Raw genomic sequence first — 20,533 nt, forward strand, 5'->3', positions numbered from 1 at the left:
TTTTGCCTAAAAACAAGAACGTCATGACCCTAAAACAAATTGGGGTTTAATTAAACCACAAGGGTAGAGATAATGTTAAAGTCGAGCCCTTCAATAATTATTTTTTATCTGATGAGACAACAATTGTCACTTTAACTACTAAGTCAGAGACCCATTATTTATTTTATATCTACTTTGCCTTCCATGCAGGAGAATTAACAGTGGGGGAAATTATTTGATGCCTTATGATTTTGAGTTTCCTCCCTTACAAAGTAATGAACAGTCTAGAATATTTATGGTAGGTTTATTTTAACTGAGAGCGACAGAATATTGAAGAAACGTTAAAGAAAGGTTATAAATTAATTTGTATTTGATCAAGTGAAATAAGTATTTGATCCTGTATCAAATTAGCAAGAATTCTGACTCCTACAAATGAGTCCTGTACCTTTAAGAAAGAACTCCTATTATCAGCTTGAGACGTTTGTAAAAGACAGAATCAACCTCTTCCATTCAAACCTTCTCACAATCATGGGAAAGACCAAAGAGCAGTCAAAGGGCATCAGGGACAAGATTGTGACCTAAACAATGCTGGAATGGGCTACAAGACTGTCAGATTGTTGTCTTGGTTTTGGGTTATTGTCATGCTGAAAGACCCATCCACCACCCATCTTCAGTTTTCTGGCTGAGGCCAGGAGGTTCCCATCCAAAATTCTACAGTGCATGGCCCTGTTCATGTGGTGAAGTCTTCCTGTACCCTTAGCAGAGAAACAGCCTCAAAGCAGAATGTTTCTGCTTTGACGTCCTTTGTTGGCTCTTTAGTCTTGCCTATGGTGGTGGAGAGGTCTGAATGGAAGAGGTTGATTCTGTGACTGGTGTCTTTTATACACATAATGAGTTGATATTAGGAGTTCTTTCTTAAAGGTACCAGACTAATTTGGGTGTGTGGTGGTGAGGATTCTTGCTGGTTGGTAGGGGATCTAATACTTTTTCACTCAATCAAATACAAATTAATATATATTTAATATTAATTTATTTATTATTATCAATATTTTTTATTATATTTTTCTCTCTGTTAAACCTACCATTACAATTCTAGACTGTTACTTTGTTTTGGCGGGGGGGACTCAAATAATTATTCAATTCAATTTATTTTTATTTGTATAGTGCTTTAAACAATGTACATTGTCTCAAAGCAGCTTTACACAGATAATGTGGTGATAAAAATTAATATGTTCTTTATAAGCGCAAGTTTGTCCCTGATGAGCAAGCCAGTGGCGACTGATAATTATCTCCCCCACTGTAGTTGAACTGGAAATCCACTAACCCTCTGTCAGCAACAGCCTAGCTGAAAGATGTGTTTTTTGTTTTTTTTTGTTTTAAAAAAAGATTCACACTCAAGGGCCAGCGAAACATTTTTGCTTAAAATGGAAAACAATTTTGTTATATTTTGAGGTCTTTCTCACAGAATCTCTCAGCGGTATGACTGTTATGTTAAATTCCAGGACTTTATTATATAAAAATTCGCAAAGCAAGGTATCTGCAATGTTTCATGTTCTGCAGTGTATTAATCTATTTAAAAAACAAAAGAACAAACATACCTTTGTGTAGTCAACAAGATTTTGATATTCAATGTAGTTACCCCCACCAACAACAAACACAATGGCCTGTAAAGCAAAGGCAATATTTAGATATTAGATCAATTTAGAAATTAATAGTAAAACAATTGTTCACATCAAACATTTGAATAGGGAATAAAAGTGGAAAAAAGCAGGACAAATTGTGTATCCCAAGTCATTCAAGACATGGTAGCATTTTATATTAAACGCAACAAGGAAAACTGTGCCTGGAAGTTATGCAAAGCGAAGCTTGTGTGGCATGGAAGTACCACAGTGATGCACGAGCACGTGAAAATGAAACACTGGTGTCACAGATGAAGGCGACCCATCAGCACGGTGAGCAGAAACTGTATAATCCTCATCATGTGAAAATGGTACAGTTTAATGAAGTGCTATTGGGTAAACTGTTTGTAACTTCGGGACAGTCGCACTGGATCAGTTCTGTCGTGACTCAGGTTGCGCAATCAGCTCGCTCACAACATAGTGAGAGATTTAAATAAAATGGTGCGAGCAAACAAACACTAAATCTAAAAGCAGAAAATAACAGCAGCAGTAAACTATTATATTTTTAGTCACTGTTGTGGGTTTCAGCAAATACTTATGCATTTGTACATCAATGCATTTAGCGTATTTTCCGGATTATAAGCCGCTACTTTTTCCCACTCTCTGAATCCCGCGGCTTAAATAATGAAGCGGCTAATTTATGGATTTTTCCAGGGGTTTTCCCGGTTTCACAAGCTTCAAGCCAAAAAACTGAGCCCCATATCATTAGACCAATAAATTTCCTTAAAGCCTGTGTAAAAACTTCATTAGTTTCAATGTAGACACCTGCGGCTTATAGACAGGTGCGTCTTATTTATGCTCATAATAAAAATCTTTGTAAAATTCAGTCGGTGCGGCTTATATTTGGGTGTGCTTAACAGTCTGGAAATTACGGTATATATTTTATCAAGCCTGTTAGCTTGGTGCATTTCTCCATTTTATTCTCTTTTTATAGCATTTGTCTTCAACAACAGTAATTTATCTGTTTTTAAAACAGATGTCTGTTTATTTTTTTTTTTTTAACAAAAATTGTCAAAATAATAATGTATTATATTTTATATTGATTTTTTTAAGCATGGTTGTCAACTTGCCATCTGCAAAATACAATAAAAATATTGATTTACACAAATTGCTTCACCTTGCACACTCAAATGCTGTTTATTTTATGTTTTATTTATTCATTAATTTTACAGAAAGAAACAACTCATCATGGGGGAATTTGTTGAAGGAGAAAGCCCCCATGTACTCCTCAACAAGCAGCCACTATTAGCTTTAAAATGGCAATTAAAAGGTAGTTAAACGCAATATGTTGCTTTTGCATTTTTTAAGTACACTTTTAAACATAAATACCCTGAATTAGGGTTTTATATTGTTATTATAAGCAAAACATCTCATTTTAAAATATATAATTTTTTACCGATTAAGCTGGAAAAAAAAGTAAATAAAAAATAAGAATAAATAAATCATCAGACTAATCAATTATCAAAATAATAATTAATTGCAGCCCTATTCTTGATACTAAATGTTCACTGAAAATGGCCATGCATACATTTAAAAAATATTATTAAATTATTAAATTATTATTATTAAATATTATAATAGTAATTCTGCATAGATTGTAAAACACCAACAAAAGATCAAACCTACCTCTTGAAAAGGATTTTTATTCCGTGGGATGGAACTAGAAGGATTAAATATTAGGTGTTTATTATTTCATAGGACACAAGTCTGATAAAGATAAACAATAAATAAATCACATATTCAAATGTTTTGTAAGTTAAAGTACTAACAATACATGTGGGTCCCTTGTTTTTTTTTTTTTTTTGTTTAATAACTTGATTTGATTAGTTTCTTATAAGTGAGCAACAAAAGCAATTTTTTTTTCATGATGGAAAGGTTTTATGAATGAAGCACTCATTATAATATGAACATATTTACCTTTCACTGCCACGAAGCATTTTTGGGTCAAAATATCTGTAGTCATCCGTTTCCTACGAGATCACAGCAAATTAAGGCACAACACATTATTCAAAATCATTCAGGACTGCAAATCTAAATATCTGTCTGCTTTGTTTCCTAGCAGCCATATATTAATGGGTGATTTTAGTAAAACTCTGATGTCATTGTGCTGTTTTGTATGTGAAATATGAGTTAATTGTCTCAGAATATGGAATGATGACTTTGATCCCCTTCACTCATCCTCCCTGCTGGCTGAGGCTAAGCCTGTCTCCTCTCCACATGACCTTAATCAGCATGGCCTGGCAGATCCCCCGCTCCTGCACATACTTTACCACAAAAAGAAATACTCTGCCATCAGCTCACTGAAAGAGGAGCACCATGGTTGCTTCCAAATGGATAAATGCTCCAGATTTTTGTGCTATCAGTTTACTCCTTTGTCCGTTGATGGCTAACAGTAATACCAAGTGGTGAACACTATTCAGACAGCATAGTGTTATTGTTTTTATGGATGGTCTAAGTTTTAGGCATGTGGCGCTGACACTGATCTGAAGAGTGGGCAGAAGCATTAGGACTTGGACAGTTCTCTACCTGTTTCCCCTAACAAGAGATACATTGTATTGTGCTCTGTTTTCCAGTAAGAAAATGGTTGTAAGCTTCAGTCTGATAGAAGTATGTGATCAGGTTCTGAGATTGGTATAGCATAAGAATTAGCTTTTTGAAAAAGGACCAGCAAATGAAAGCTGAGTGTAATTTTGACCAAATATATTTTTTGGGTTCAACCAAGAAAACAAGATAGAGCAAGGTAGTGCTAAACAATTTTATACATAACAAGACAGACAAGAAAGAAGACAGACATAAGGTTATTTAGTCCTAGTATCAAAATTAAAACATTACAAATTTTTTTTAATCAAAATTATCATTTATGTCATTCTGGGAGGCAATAATATAAGGCATGAATAATGACTAATATGACAAATAATTTGAACAGAGCTCCTAGAAGTCTTATTACTGGAAGGGTTTTGAACATTTGCCACATCATATCCTCAGTACACAATTCCACATTTATAAACGATTATCATTAATCACACCCTTGGCAGTTAGAGAGACAACCTCAGCAGTTAGAGACATTTTCAAAGGCAGACCTTACCTTAAATTCAATCCAACAATAACTTAAAAAAAGCAATGTGCTGAGTGGAAATTTTTCTCTACCAACACATTGGATTTAAGGAATCATAATGACATTATAAAAAGTAAAGCTTTCTCACTCTACCATTTCTGTTTTGAATGATGTGGTTTGGGAATGTTAAGTAGTTAGCTCATTGTATCCAATGATATTTACTAAAGTACAAAAATAAATAAACATGGTACTTCTGTGTGGTGGCCTGGGAGAACCATTATAAATTTCTACATTTTCTGGTGCATAATGTTCTAAAAAAAGAAATAATAAAAAACAAAACAAAACAAAAAATATCTGTCTTTATTTCTACTTGTGATTGATAGTATAAAACATAAACCAAAACTGTGATATCAATCACAGTATGAACTTACAGGATTATAAAGTTTTAATTACTCTTCCCTCTTTCTTCAGGTGATCCCTGGTTGAGATAATAGATTAACAGTCCAGAGTATTTACAATAAGGTATTTTTCTACCCTACCTCTCTATTAAAAAAAAACTTTAATGTTGTAAAATAGCTATTGTCTAAACAATTCCTATATTCTGTTAAGAGAACCACCCTACACAAAGAGCATTATTAGACTACAGAGCTTTATAATACTCCACATATCCCAGACATGTAACAAAACTGGGCTCTGAGTTGCAGGAAGAAGAAAAATACAAAACAAAAAAAACAGAAATTATTAAAATGTCAATACATTTTTGCCACAAAAGGCAAACTTTGTTGTTCAGCAATCGTCTGCTTTTATCTATGTTATCAAAGTTTTATCAATGTCTGCCAAGACAAAAAGTAAAAAGTATCTCAGTCTGCATGTGAAAAGTTTAAAAGACACCTAACCCAGCTGTAAAACACATGATGGTCTATACTTATTTCATTTAACTTAAATTGAACAATGTTTTTTTTTCCATTATTGTTTTAACCTTTGTTTTTTAATAAAATATTTTGTACCAGATTAAGAGTAATAACTTACCGGATTTGATTTCATGTCCATCAGGTTGTCCAAGATCCGAGTGACTGGCAAATTCTATAAAAAAATAAAGTTAATAAAAATAGATAAATAAATAAAAATAAATGTTAAATTAAAAGAGCGCTATTATACCTATATAGTATGATCAGGGCATCAGAAATATTCATATACTGTTACATTGTTATTCACTCTTCCATATTTTGTGAAATAACAATGCAGCCTTTTACTGTATCCATGTTTCATTTGTTGCTTAAATTAATGGGGGGGGTGTAGTATTACAAGTACTAAGGCATTCTCCTTGTGTTCCAGTAGGTTCAGTTTCAGTTTATCTAGTTTCCATAGATGAACTGGTTAAGCTTAACTGTCTTAGTGTGTAATGTGTGATACATGTAGAACTGCATTGAACTGGCAATCTATTCTTCAGAGTGTATTACAGCCTCAATCCCACTGCTCCATAAATAGGCTATAAATCCACCATGATGCTAAACATGCTAAATCTATTATTGACAATGAATTAATAAGTGAAATGAACTAGGGTTTAAGATAATTGCTGGAGTGGTTTTTGAACACAATGGTGCAAGTTGGGAAGGGTGATCTTCAAGATGAACAAGAAGCACTAAAGAAAAAAAAAATGTGTGAGCTATCCCCAAATGGAGATGCCACTGAAAGAAGTACTAAGAAATATTTGTAAGGGTAAGAAGCCATCATCCACTCCCCAGCATTTGTCTGGCAAATACACAGCCCCCAAGGCAATAAAAACTGTGACCTATGAGTGAAGATTCCCTTCCAAAAAGAAACAAGAGATTGCAATTTAATCTTCCTAAAAGAAACTTGGCTAATGGAGGACATACCAGAAAGAGTAATCAAGTTGGAAGGTTTTTCATACAGACTTAAAGAATGTTCTGTTAAGAGCAAACAAAGGGTTGTGTGTTATGGTCAACAAGGTATGGTACAGTCATTAGAATTTAATAATAACATTTTCCTGAATCAAAATCGGAATCATGTTTATTGCCAAATATCATGGGTTGCATGTACCAGGGATTTGACTGGGAAACGAGGACCATAATATAATAATGTAATAAAAAATGATGGAGACATTACACTACACAATTTGTGCAAGTATGTAAAAGAGGCAGTGAAAATTATAACATTTCCCAAAAAGGTCAAAGGTGCAGGGTTGCAATATGGCAGTCTTTGTTGATTGTGTTAATGCAACACATATGACAGTCATGCTATATGTGTTGCATTAACATAATAAACAGAAACTACCATATTGCAAATTAGTGGGGGGAAAAAAGATTTGGTATTACAAGTACTAAGGCATTCTCCTTGTGTTACAGTAGGTTCAGTTTCAGTTTATCTAATTTCCCTAGATGAACTGGTTAAGCGTAACTGTCTTAGTGTGTAATGTGTGCATACATGCAGAACTGCTTTGAACTGGCAATCTATTCTTCAGAGTGTATTACTGCCTCAATCCCACTGCTCCATGAATAGGCTATAAATCCACCATGACCCTAAACATGCTAAATCTTTTATGGACAGTGAATTGTGTCCAAGGTGAGAGGGGATAGCTGCCTTCTTCAGAGTCCTGGAAGTGTACACCAATGAGGGTGGTGTCATTTGCAACCTTGAGTAGCTTTACAGGCTGGTGACTAGAGGGACAGCAGTTGGTATACAGGGAGAAGGGTAAAGGGAAAGAATATGTTCTTCTCTATCTGGAACATATGCTGATGTGTGGGGCTACAGACGGTGTTTGAAACAGTTATTATACTCACTGTTTGCATTTCACCATAAACAGATACCAATGTGGCACTTAGCCCCAAATACCCGCAACACAACAGGAGACTGGATGCTAGATCATTGCTATCCCCCTTCTGAAATGCATAAAACTCCCTCCTCTGATCCACCCTTTTGGCAAAATGTAATCAGCAATTTATTTTGCTCCTTTCTGCATATAGGTAGAAATCAGTCACAAGGAGTATACTAATCTGGTCAGACAAATCTGATTCCACACTTAAGATTGTTTTAATCACATGGACTGGGAAACACTTTAGGTTTCATAAGCACACACAGTCCATCACAGAATTCCCATGGACCGGTGCCGGTCCACAGCCTGGGGGTTGGGACCACTGGCCTATGGTATGCCCTGGCTATAGTTAAAAATTCATTTTGGAGCTAATGAGAAAGAGGTTTTCCTTTTCAATGGAAGAATGGTTGATAGATAGAAACAAAAGGGAATGGTGAGATCCTTTTAGCCTTTTTTTTATTAAAAGAATGATGAGAGATATCCCACACAAAGCTCAAATAGAGTTGTTGTCAAAACGGCTTTTTTTTTTTAACTGCAGGTTTCCACTGCAGTACTCAAGGTTGGGCTAAGATGCAGTACTCAACTGATTATCCAGTCTAAGGAGCAAAACCCACAGTCACAAATATCCTGGGTTGGGTTGAGAGAGACAACTAGGGTTTTTCCAGGACTATCAAGAGCACCAGCAGAACACATTACTGACTATATCAAGGCCATAAATAGGACCCTGCTGACTAGATAAATACTCTGCAATATAAGTAGAATCAGCTGCAGGAAATGTTCCAAATTAAATCCTGTTCCAGATGTGCAATGTCCTTAGCACAGGCAAAGAAGTTCATTAAAGCCACCCAGTGGATCTTGACAGAAGGTTTGCTACACTATTGTACAGCCCTGGCAGATCACTTAGTCTCAGATATAAAAATAATTTTTAATGCATCTGGGGTTTAAAAAGGGTTGGAAAAACCTAAGATTACTGATTAAGTGTCATTGTTGACATCAAAACAGATTATATTGGACTTGGAAGGTAACACAACAGCACCACCAGTCATAAAACACCAAATAATATGATGTGACACATTGAGCAACTGTAAAAAACCCACCGCTTTAGATTCACGCAGCCTATCCTACCCTAGTTTTAATCTCCATTTTCACATCGACACATCCCTAAAATGTGACTTTTTTTTTTATTACATAAGCCTGGACTCATGTACTGAAAAAGATTAGGAGCCCTTACTTTAGTATAAAAGAAGCTTTAGTATAGTTTATGTATAAACAGTGCCAGTTCACACACATATAACGTAGTCTAGGAATTGAAAGTTTTGAGGAGCCTCATAATTGAGGAATTGTCCCCAACCGCAACAATCATAGATAAGGGCTTATACTCACATGTTGTTTCAAGACCAGATTCTTCACACCTCCATTACAAATTGTGAGCCGGTGTTCATGACTCTAGAGAAAAGGCTTAAAAATAACAGTTTATTTTAACCCTTGTAAAAAAAAAAAAAAAAAAAAAAAATTTTTTTTTAAATCAATTTGTTGTTTAATATAATTTCATACCCCATTGGTTTCACACCACTGTTACCGTAATTGGCTGGTGCAGCAGCCATCTTTGTAAAAGCTCTGAAAAATTGGATGATACAAGTTGCATTACTTCTGTTCTTCTATTATTTTTATTGCATTTACTGCAGTTATTGTGAAATTGTGATGTGTTAGGAAGAACTCACTTCCACTGCTTTATGTAGTTCAAGGGGGAGAGATCACAGCCAGCATCAATCAAAGCCTTTTTATAATGCTCAAGATCACCCTGCAAGAAACAAGCTGAAATGTAATTTTGTAAACATTAGGGAAACATTTGAAAAAGGCTTTTAACAGGCTAGCAGTAGGGAATTTATGGATAAGACCAAGAATACTTGTAAATAGGGTTCCTTTAGCATCCTTCTATATGACAGACAAAGGCAAACATACCCTCTTAGAAACACTTTCATTTGCACCACATCAAAAAGAATGCCAATTTGATTTGAACATTAACATCATTACTAACAAAGGCAAACAAAAAGTGGAGTCTGAGCAAGAGGTTAGCCAAACATAATGAGCTTCAGAGAGACCCAGATGAAAGGAAGAAACTAGAAGATGTGGGACAAGATTTCCTGTTCAACTTTGACTGTTTGTCTAATAAACACAACGTCCCCTTTGAAAGGGACATTCCAATGTAGCCTGCATTGATCAACATGATATTCAGAAACAGCAGGGGGCTTTGCCCAAAGCCCTGGTCAGAATATTTCAGAAGCTACCAGGGTAATCTTTGCTTACTATTATGGAGGCAGACACTGGACACTGTCCTATCTCAGGCCATTCGTATCCAAGCTCTTGGCACTCTTCTCTACCTCTGAAGACTGAAGGGAACTCGTACTATTAAAGTTCTGTGCGATTAAGTAACATTCAGCAGAAGAGACCCTGCCATGAGTAGCACAATCCTGTATTATTGGCTACAAGATTGATAAAGCTTGGCTACAGCATCAAAGGGTGTCAGTGTGTTCCTAAACTCTGCACCAAAGAACAACAAGGCTTTTGAGCGGGATCTGAAAATAGACTAAGAACACAAGAAAATGTATCGCATGGAGCACACATACTGTGTTTGGCTTGGTTCTCTGTTGCACATAGGCGTCCATGCATCTACCGCTAATTACAATAAATCTTTTCCCGAAAGTGCACACCAGGAGAGCCGACCACAAGCCATCTGTACAAAATACTAAGTTGCTATGGGCCTCACACAATCTAAAAAGACTGGAGAAAAAGAAGCATGTAATTTTACCTCAGATGGAGGCTGTTGGGAGGTGATATAGTAGATCAGGAAAAGTCTCATCTTATCCTCTGGAGTTCCAGCTACCAACAAAAATTTAAAATCAATCATTGAAGGTTTCCTGTCCAGTAATAATTCAAAAACCGAATGAATAAGAACTGAATAAAGACAGGTTTGTTCCCAAAATAGCCAATAAAAACTTTCAGTACTAAACACTGCTAAGTTTAAAAGAAATTGCTAAGTTTCAGTATGTAAATAATTAATTTGGGTTATGTTAGTGCAGAGGCTTGTATACATTTCAGAAATATATGAATTTACAGTCTCTCTATTTAGGACTTGACTAAGTTTTTTATTATAAATGTGAAAATTAATGTTATTTGAAGAAAAAAATCTAGAAATCTAGCAGTTAAATTTTGTAAGCAAAAACATACTAGAAACAAGAAGATTAGCATTGCTTAATGTCAGGAACTCTCACCATCAGGGTCACTGATAATGTCCAGCAGGGATTTATCCAGAGTAGACTTGCTCATCAACTTCTCCTCATACTCAAAGTATACATCCAGTTTACGGGACTACAGACAGAACAAAAAGGTAATCTGTCAAAAGCTAGCCAGTATGATTTAATCAGACAGAAAAGCTTCTGCAGCTCAAATCAAGAAAGAAAAAAAAAAGGAAACCTATTTATATTATTATATTAATACTGAAAATAAGAGCATGTCCAAACAAATAATGTAAAAATAATTCTAGGAACTAAGACTAAATAGCTGTCTTAAGAAAGCCACTGATCAGTGGGGCTAATCTGACAAAGGTTTTCATTTATTAGAAGCAGAATGTTTAAACTCTGGAGAAATGGCAAGGAAAAGCTCACTGACATGGCATGAGGACAAAACCTTGAGTGGAACCATATTCATTCATTACCATTTCAATATTTTTGAGGGGGTGCTGTTTAGAGATGGGCACTTAAATGCAACCTGTGGTCCTGAGTCATTGTAGTAGACTGCTGATATGAATTACAGTTAAAATCCATCCTCAAATTCTTGAGTTGCTCACTAAATTAATTGATCTTTAGGCTGTTGATGAGGAACCATTCAAGCTGCAGTGTGGTCTCCAATTGAAGAGAACTCCATCCAGAGGTACGGCATCGGGATAAATTAGGCAGATCCAAAGATAAAAAAAGGATGGAAACTAGTGATCGACTGAAATACCGCTGTGGCTGACATAATCAGCATTGGCCTGGTATATTTTGACTAATATATTTTTAACTGGATTATGACACCACATCTTGCATTAGTGCTTCTTCCTCTTTAAGATAAGCCACTCACACGTGAAACGTACGGACAGACAGTAGAATTACCAATCACTATTCACTTTTTAACATGCAGCAAAGTTAACCTGCAGTAAGAAGCATTCATTATTTATATGACTGAAAAACCTAATTAAACCTAGCAGTAAAATGCATTTTTTTTCTATTCTGACAGATGGCTGGGCAGAAAACAAATCCCCTGTGGGAATTTTTTTACAGTTCCAACACCAGGGATTGCAAAGTACAATGTTTGCAGTGACATGGTGAGAATGGGAGCTGGAACATTGTAAACATGTTTGTTAAAGTGTTATCTCACTTGTTTACATTTTGTTTTAGATTTTATGAATAATTATTTATGTAGTTGTTTTAGTAGACACAATGAAAATCTGCACTAAAACTAAGTCATTAAAGTATGACATGGTGAAAATTATATTATATATATAAAATCCAAAATAACGCAGTAATAATTAATTTTAACAGCATAACTTTTATTAATGAGCAATGAATGCACAGTGCATTTCTGTTTGAGTAAAAGAAAAACCTGAAAAGTATTAATTTAAGGTATATTTAGAACAAATAAAGATGTGCGATTAAGTTAAACTTTCACATTTTTTAATCGATTGACAGTATATATATATATATATATATATATATATATATATATATATATATATATATATATATTTTTTTTTTTATTATATAAGACGTCTACAGAGACAGCAGAAAATGGAGAAGTGTAGGAGAGTGGAGGTTCAGGTTGGTACATTAAATGTTGGTACTATGATTGGTAAAGGGAGAGAGGTAGCTGATATGATGGACAGGAGAAAGGTAGATATGTTGTGTGTTCAAGAGACCAAGTGGAAAGGGAGTAAGACCAGGAACATTTGAGGTGGGTTCACACTGTTATTTCATGGTGTGGATGGAAAGAGAAATGGTGTAGGGGTGATCCTGAAGAAAGAGTACAGTAAGAGTGTAGTGGAGGTGAAGAGAGTTTCTGATAGGGTGATGAACGTGAAGCTGGAAGTTGAAGGGGTGATGATAAATGTCATCAGTGCCTATGTGGTTTGTGAGATGGAGGAGAAAGAAAAATTCTGGAGTGAGTTAGATGAAGTGGTAGATGGTGTACCTAGGAATGAACTATTGGTGATTGGGGCAGACTTTAATGGGCATGTAGGTGAAGGGAACAGAGGTGATGAGGAGGTGATGGGTAGGTATGGCCTTAAAGAGTGGAATGTGGAAGGGCAGATGGTGGAAGATTTTGCTAAAAGGATGTAAATGGCAGCGGTGAACACGTATTTTAAGAAGAAGGAGGCTCATAGGGTGACATAAGAGTGGACTATGTTCTATACAGGAGATGCAACCTGAAGGAGATTGGAGACTGTAAGGTGTTGGCAGGGGACAGTATATCTAGACAGCATCGGATGGTGGTCTGTAGGATGGTTTTGGGGACGAAGTGAAGGAGGTGAGGACTGAAAGAAGAATAAGATGGTGGAACATGAAAGAGGAAGACTGTAGTGTGAAATTCAGGGAAGAGGTCAGACAGGGTCTCAGTGGTGGTGAAGAGGTGCGGGATGATTGGGCAACTACTGCAGAACTGATGAGGGAGACAGCTAGAAAGGTACTTGGTGTGACTTCTGGAAATAAAAAGGAAGACAAAGAGACGTGGTGGAATGAGGAAGTGCAGGACAGCATAGGAGTAAGAGGTTGGCAAAACAGAATTGGGATCGACAGAGTGATGAGAAAAGTAGACAGGAGTACAAGGAGATGTGGCAGCAGGTGAAGAGGGATGTGGCGAAATCCAAGGAAAATGCATATGAGAAGCTGTATGAGCTAGAGCAATAAAGTTAGAGCAATAAAGGATGAAGATGGAAATGTGTTGACTAATGAGGAGAGTGTGTTGAGAAGAGGGAATATTTTGAGCAGCTGATAAATGAGGAAAATGAGAGATAGAAGGGTGGATGATGTGTTGATGGTGAAGCAGGAAGTGGATAGGATTAGTAAGGAGAAAGTGAGAGCAGCAATTAAGAGGATGAAGAGTGGAAAGTCGGTAGGACCAGATGACATGACAGAAGCATGGAGATGTTAAGGAGAGATGGCAGTGGAGTTTTTAACAAGATTGTTTAACAGGATTTTGGAAGGAGCCTGAGGAATGGAGAAGGAGTGTGCTGGTACCGATCTTTAAGAATAAGGGAGATGTGCAGACCTGGGGAGATGTGCAGGGGAATTAAGTTGATCAGTCGCACCATGAAGTTATGGGAAAGAGTAGTGGAAGCCAGGTTGAGAGAAGAGGTGACCATCTGTGAGCAACAGTATGGTTTCATGTGAAGGAAGAGTAACACAGATGCATTAATTGCTTTGAGAATGTTGATGGAGAAGTATGGAGAAGGCCAGAAGGAGTTGCATTGTGTGTGTGGATTTAAAGAAAGCGTATGACAGGGTGGAGAGAGGAGTTGTGGTATTGTATGAGGAAGTCAGGTGTGTCAGAGAAGTATGTGAGGGTGGTGCAGGACATGTATGAGGACAGTGTGACAGCAGTGAAGTGTGCAGTAGGAACGACAAACAGGTTCAAGGTGGAGGTTGGATTGCATCAAGGATCGGACATGTTGACAGACAAGGTCAGGAGTCTCTGTGGACCATGATGTTTGCAGATGATATTGTTATTTGTGGTGAGAGTAGGGAGCAGGTTGAGAAGAGCCTGAAGAGGTGTAGGTACGTGCTGGAGAGAAGGGGAATGAAAGTCAGTAGGAGTAAGACAGAGTACATGTGTGTGAATGAGATGTGGAGAGGTGTGAAGTGGTGCGGTTGCATAGAGAAGAGGTGGAGAAGGTGGAGGAGTTCAGGTGCCTGGGATCTACAGTGCAAAGTAATGGAGAGTGTGTTAGAGAAATGAAGAAAAGAGTGCAGGCAGGGTGGAGTGGGTGGAGAAGAGTGACAGGAGTGATAGAAGAGTATCTGTGAGAGTGAAAGGGAAAGATTATAGGACTGTGGTGAGACCTGTGATGTTTTATGGTTTAGAGACAGTGGTATTGAGTAAAAGACAGGAGATGGAGCTGGAGGTAGCAGACCTGAAGATGTTGAGGTTTTCGTTGGGAGTGACGAGGATGGACAGGATTCGAAAATAGGTTTATTAGAGAGACAGCGCATGTAGGACGTTTTGGAGACAAGATGAGGAAGGCACGATTGAGATGGTTTGGACATGTGTAGAGGAGTGACATGGGGTACATCGGTAGGAGAATGCTGAGGATGGAGTCACCAGGAGGGAGGCTAAAGAAGAGGTATATGTATGTGGTGAGGGAAGACATGCAGGTGTTTTGGGTGAAAGAGGCAGATGTAGAGGACAGGGGGGTATGGAGAAGGATGATCCACTGTGGCGACCCGTAATGGGAGAAGCCGAAAGAAGAAGATACATGTATATATATCGTGCATATATATACACACGTGTGAGTGTGTGTGTGTGTGTGTGTGTGTGTGTGTGTGTGTGTGTGTGTGTGTGTATATATATATATATATATATATATATATATATATATATATATATATATATATATATATATATACAAAAAAAATTATATAAATAAAAATTATATATAAAAAAATTCTGCTGCACTTAAGGTTCCTAAGAGCACAGTGGCCTCCATAATCCTTAAATGGAAGACGTTTGGGACGACCAGAACCCTTCCTAGAGCTGGCCGTCCAGCCAAACTGAGCTATCGGGGGAGAAGAGCCTTGGTGAGAGTCAACCATCACTGCAGCCCTCCACCAGTCGGGGCTTTATGGCAGAGTGGCCCGACGGAAGCCTCTCCTCAGTGCAAGACACATAAAAGCCTGCATGGAGTTTGCTAAAAACACCTGAAGGACTCTAAGATGGTGAGAAATAAGATTCTCTGGTCTGATGAAACCAAGATAGAACTTTTTGGCCTTAATTCTAAGCAGTATGTGTGGAGAAAACCAGGTACTGCTCATCACCTGTCCCCTGTCCAATACAGTCCCAACAATGAAGCATGATGGTGGCAGCATCATGCTGTGGGGGTGTTTTTCAGCTGCAGGGACAGGATGACTGGTTGCAATCAAGGGAAAGGTGAATGCGGCCAAGTAAAGAGATATCCTGGACAAAAACCTTCTCCAGAGTGCTCTGGACCTCAGACTGGGCCGAAGGTTTACCTTCCAACAAGACAATGACCCTAAGCACACAGCTAAAATAATGAAGGAGTGGCTTCACAATAACTTGATTCACAACAACCTAATTGAGCATCTCTGCAGAGACCTAAAAATGGCTGTCCACCAACTTTACCATCCAACCTGACAAAACTGGAGAGGATCTGCAAGGAGTAATTGGCAGAGGATCCCCATATGCACCATATGTGCGCAATTGAAGCCGAGAGCTTTAGAGAAAACAGCCGAGAAAGCACCTGACACGCCGAAGGGGGAGTGGCAGGTGGATTCCTGACAGATAAACATGTACTGTATGTATTTTTATAGCATGCCTTCATCAAACAAATCGCGGCAACGCTGCTGTGTAAAAAACCCTTCAAAAACACGTGCATGTACATTCTCATTTATTAACGCACATCATGTACATTAAGAAATTTCAAGCACGTTAATATATTGCCGCCATTTTGATTTTCGTTTATCTCGATCATCATATAAAAACAATGAAGCGGCTAATTTATGGATTTTTCCTGGGTTTTTCCCGGTTTCACAAGCTTCAAGCCAAAAAACTAAGCCCTTATAGCATTAGAACAATGAAATTGCTGAACGGGTTCAGGTGAACTAATGAAATTCTTTATAATAAATCAGATGGGCTCCCACTGAATTGGGCCGCACCACATCATAAATATGGATGCTGTTCCTCTGATGTTTGACCTGCTGCTCACTCGGACTGTCTACAGGAAATGCGAATCATTCGTCACGCTGAAAACAACCGGGCATGAAAAAACGCACTTCACCTGTGTTCTGAGCTGCACGACATCGAGAGAAAAGCTCCACCGATGGTGATTTTTAAACACACGACAATGCCAAAAGATAAACTCCTGAGAGAAATTTTGTGAAAGGAAGGAGGAAGACAGTGAACAATGATTTTCTTGGTAGGCTACTGTTTAGATACAAGCCGTGTAACAGTCAATGTCTTTCGTGAAAGCCTGTGTAAAGTTCATTAGTTTCAGTGTAGACACCTGCGGCTTATAGACAGGTGCGGCGTATTTATGCTCATAATAAAAATCTTTGTAAAATTCAGTCGGTGCGGCTTATATTTGGGTGCGCTTTATAGTCCGGAAATTTCGGTATGTATATATATATATATATATATATATATATATACATACACAGTGGTCCCCCGGTTATCGAACTTAATTCGTCCCTTAAAACCGTTCGAAATCCGATATGTTCGAAAACCGGACCTAATTATCCCATAAGAAATAATGGAAAACCAATTAATCCGTTCCCGAACTCCACCAATACCCAATAATTAACCATTTTTTCCTGTTTTTAGCCGTATTAATAGTCAGGAATCCCCCTGCCACGCCCCCTACGGTGGCTGTCATGGTGCTTCAGGGAATGCCCTTTTCCTTCGCTCATGCGTCCACATTGAGCTCATCGCAATCGGGCTTCCTCCGTAAAGCACCGTGGATATTATTTATGGACTGCCTTTTGCCGGATTATCCCGATCTCTGCGGGTATTTGGTGTTTGCTCGGTAAAAGTATAAAGTAACAACTTTACAAGAGTAAGAAACAAAATGATTACTGTACTTACCGCTAAATATCACTAATATTGTTCACAAACAGAAGTTGTGATAGATGCTTACTCAGCGATGGGTGAAGCGGAAGCAGTTTCTTCCCCTCGCGCTGGGTTGGGCAGCATGGGTAGCATTCGGTAACTGGAACTTTGTTCATTCACCGGACCCAAATTTCGTTTGGAAAACCGTTCACTAACCGGAATGTTCGATAGCCGAGCCGTTCGATAACGGGGACCACTATATATATATATATATATATATATATATATATATATATATATATATATATATATATATATATATATATATACAGTACAGACCAAAAGTTTGGACACACCTTCTCATTCAAAGAGTTTTCTTTATTTTCATGACTATGAAAATTGTAGAGTCACACTGAAGGCATCAAAACTATAAATTAACACATGTGGAATTATATATGGAATTATATACATAACAAAAAAGTGTGAAACAACTGAAAATATGTCATATTGTAGGTTCTTCAAAGTAGCCACCTTTTGCTTTGATTACTGCTTTGCACACTCTTGGCATTCTCTTGATGAGCTTCAAGAGGTAGTCACCTGAAATGGTTTTCACTTCACAGGTGTGCCCTGTCAGGTTTAATAAGTGTGATTTCTTGCCTTATAAATGGGGTTGGGACCATCAGTTGTGTTGTGCAGAAGTCAGGTGGATACACAGCTGATAGTCCTACTGAATAGACTGTTAGAATTTGTATTATGGCAAGAAAAAAGCAGCTAAGTACAGAAAAACGAGTGGCCATCATTACTTTAAGAAATGAAGGTCAGTCAGTCCGAAAAATTGGGAAAACTTTGAAAGTGTCCCCAAGTGCAGTCACAAAAACCATCAAGCGCTACAAAGAAACTGGCTCACATGCGGACCGCCCCAGGAAAGGAAGACCAAGAGTCACCTCTGCTGCGGAGGATAAGTTCATCCGAGTCACCAGCCTCAGAAATCGCAGGTTAACAGCAGCTCAGATTAGAGACCAGGTCAATGGCACACAGAGTTCTAGCAGCAGACACATCTCTACAACAACTGTTAAGAGGAGACTGTGTGACTCAGGCCTTCATGGTAGAATATCTGCTAGGAAACCACTGCTAAAGAAAGGCAACAAGCAGAAGAGACTTGTTTGGGCTAAAGTACACAAGGAATGGACATTAGACCAGTGGAAATCTGTGCTTTGGTCTGATGAGTCCAAATTTGTGATCTTTGGTTCCAACCACCGTGTCTTTGTGCGACGCAGAAAAGGTGAACGGATGGACTCTACATGCCTGGTTCCCACCATGAAGCATGGAGGAGGAGGTATGATGGTGTGGGGGTGCTTTGCTGGTGACACTGTTGGGGATTTATTCAAAATTGAAGGCATAATGAACCAGCATGGCTACCACAGCATCTTGCAGCGACATGCTATTCCATCCGGTTTGTGTTTAGTTGGACCATCATTTATTTTTTAACAGGACAATGACCCCAAACACACCTCCAGGCTGTGTAAGGGCTATTTGACCAAGAAGGAGAGTGATGGGGTTCTGCGACAGATGACCTGGCCTTCACAGTCACCAGACCTGAACGCAATCGAGATGGTTTGGGGTGAGCTGGACCGCAGAGTGAAGGCAAAAGGGCCAACAAGTGCTAAGCATTTCTGGGAACTCCTTTGAGACTGTTGGAAGACCATTTCAGAAGCTCATCAAGAGAATGCCAAGAGTATAATTCCACATGTGTTAATTCATAGTTTTGATGCCTTCAGTGTGAATCTACAATTTTCATAGTCATGAAAATAAAGAAAACTCTTTGAATGAGAAGGTGTGTCCAAACTTTGGTCTGTACTGTGTGTGTGTATATATATATATATATATATATATATATATATATATATATATATACAGTACGGACCAAAGTTTATATATATATATATATATATATATATATATATACAGTACGGACCAAAGTTTATATATATATATATATATATATATATATATATATATATATATATATATATATATATATATACAGTACAGACAAATGTTTGGACACACCTGCTCATTCAAAGAGTTTTCTTTATTTTCATGACTATGAAAATTGTAGAGTCACACTGAAGGCATCAAAATTATGAATTAACACATGTGAATTATATACATAACAAAAAGTGAACTGAAAATGTCATATTGTAGGTTCTTCAAAGTAGGCATCAAGAGAATGCCAAGAGTGTGCAAAGCAGTAATCTAAGCAAAAGGTGGCTACTTTGAAGAACCTACAATATGACATATTTTCAGTTGTTTCACACTTTTTTGTTATGTATATAATTCCATATATAATTCCACGTGTTAAATCATAGTTTTGATGCCTTCAGTGTGAATCTACAATTTTCATAGTCATGAAAATAAAGAAAACTCTTTGAATGAGAAGGTGTGTCCAAACTTTTGGTCTGTACTGTATAAACACGCATATACACACACATGCACACTTTACAGAACTTTATTTATTGCTCACCTTAATGTGGTCCAAAACAGCTGTAGCAACATTGGTGTGGAGGTCAATTAGTCTCTTTTCTCTAAAAGCTCTGGAAGAGAACTGTTTGGGGAAAGGAATTTTTTGGTGCTCAAATAGATGAACATTTGAGGTCACATAGTACGGATGTCTTTGTCACATGCATTGTTATATATATTTTGCCCAACTAAATGAGTGTCACATTTAATATTGTCTCACCTGACAGCTGAGGTAAGTTTGGCCGTATTATCTGACAACATGCTAATGGCTCCCTCATCTTCCCCTTCTAAGCCCTAAAAAAAAATATCAGCACTTAAGCAGTCTATGAAGGAACATTCTATGCAGAAACTGGAGTGCTCAGCTAAGCAATGACTTCTTTGTACCTACCATAATGCTCTTGAGATGCTTAACCTCATCCTCCTGGGCTCTGTACGTATCCAACTCTTCCTGCACTGATTCGGCAACCTCAGGGAATGGGCTGGAACAATACACATGGTAGAAAATATTCAGTTTAACACATAAAGCCAGGTTTAGCTTAGAATATTTTTCCAAAGTTAAATAAAGATTTTACTTCAAATGTATTTATTTATTTGAGTTGTCATACAAAACCAAACTAATTAAAATTACAATGTGGGACCTATCGCTTTAAATTT

At 37.5% G+C, this 20,533-nt stretch overlaps 1 protein-coding gene across 1 annotated transcript in view; it reads right to left on the reverse strand.

The window, feature by feature from the left end:
• The window catches only part of scfd1 (sec1 family domain containing 1), a 32,138-nt gene that overhangs the window by 1,008 nt on the left and 10,597 nt on the right, over positions 1-20,533 (reverse strand). The window contains 14 exon segments of the mRNA XM_046855812.1: positions 1,578-1,643; positions 3,285-3,318; positions 3,576-3,628; positions 5,743-5,796; positions 8,930-8,961; positions 8,964-9,004; positions 9,101-9,163; positions 9,268-9,347; positions 10,356-10,426; positions 10,819-10,915; positions 19,884-19,942; positions 19,945-19,964; positions 20,100-20,173; positions 20,268-20,358. Of these exon segments, the coding sequence (XP_046711768.1) occupies positions 1,578-1,643; positions 3,285-3,318; positions 3,576-3,628; positions 5,743-5,796; positions 8,930-8,961; positions 8,964-9,004; positions 9,101-9,163; positions 9,268-9,347; positions 10,356-10,426; positions 10,819-10,915; positions 19,884-19,942; positions 19,945-19,964; positions 20,100-20,173; positions 20,268-20,358 (835 nt within the window).

This window comes from Silurus meridionalis, chromosome 8 (genome assembly GCF_014805685.1).
Source record: "Silurus meridionalis isolate SWU-2019-XX chromosome 8, ASM1480568v1, whole genome shotgun sequence".
Lineage (NCBI taxonomy): Eukaryota > Metazoa > Chordata > Actinopteri > Siluriformes > Siluridae > Silurus > Silurus meridionalis.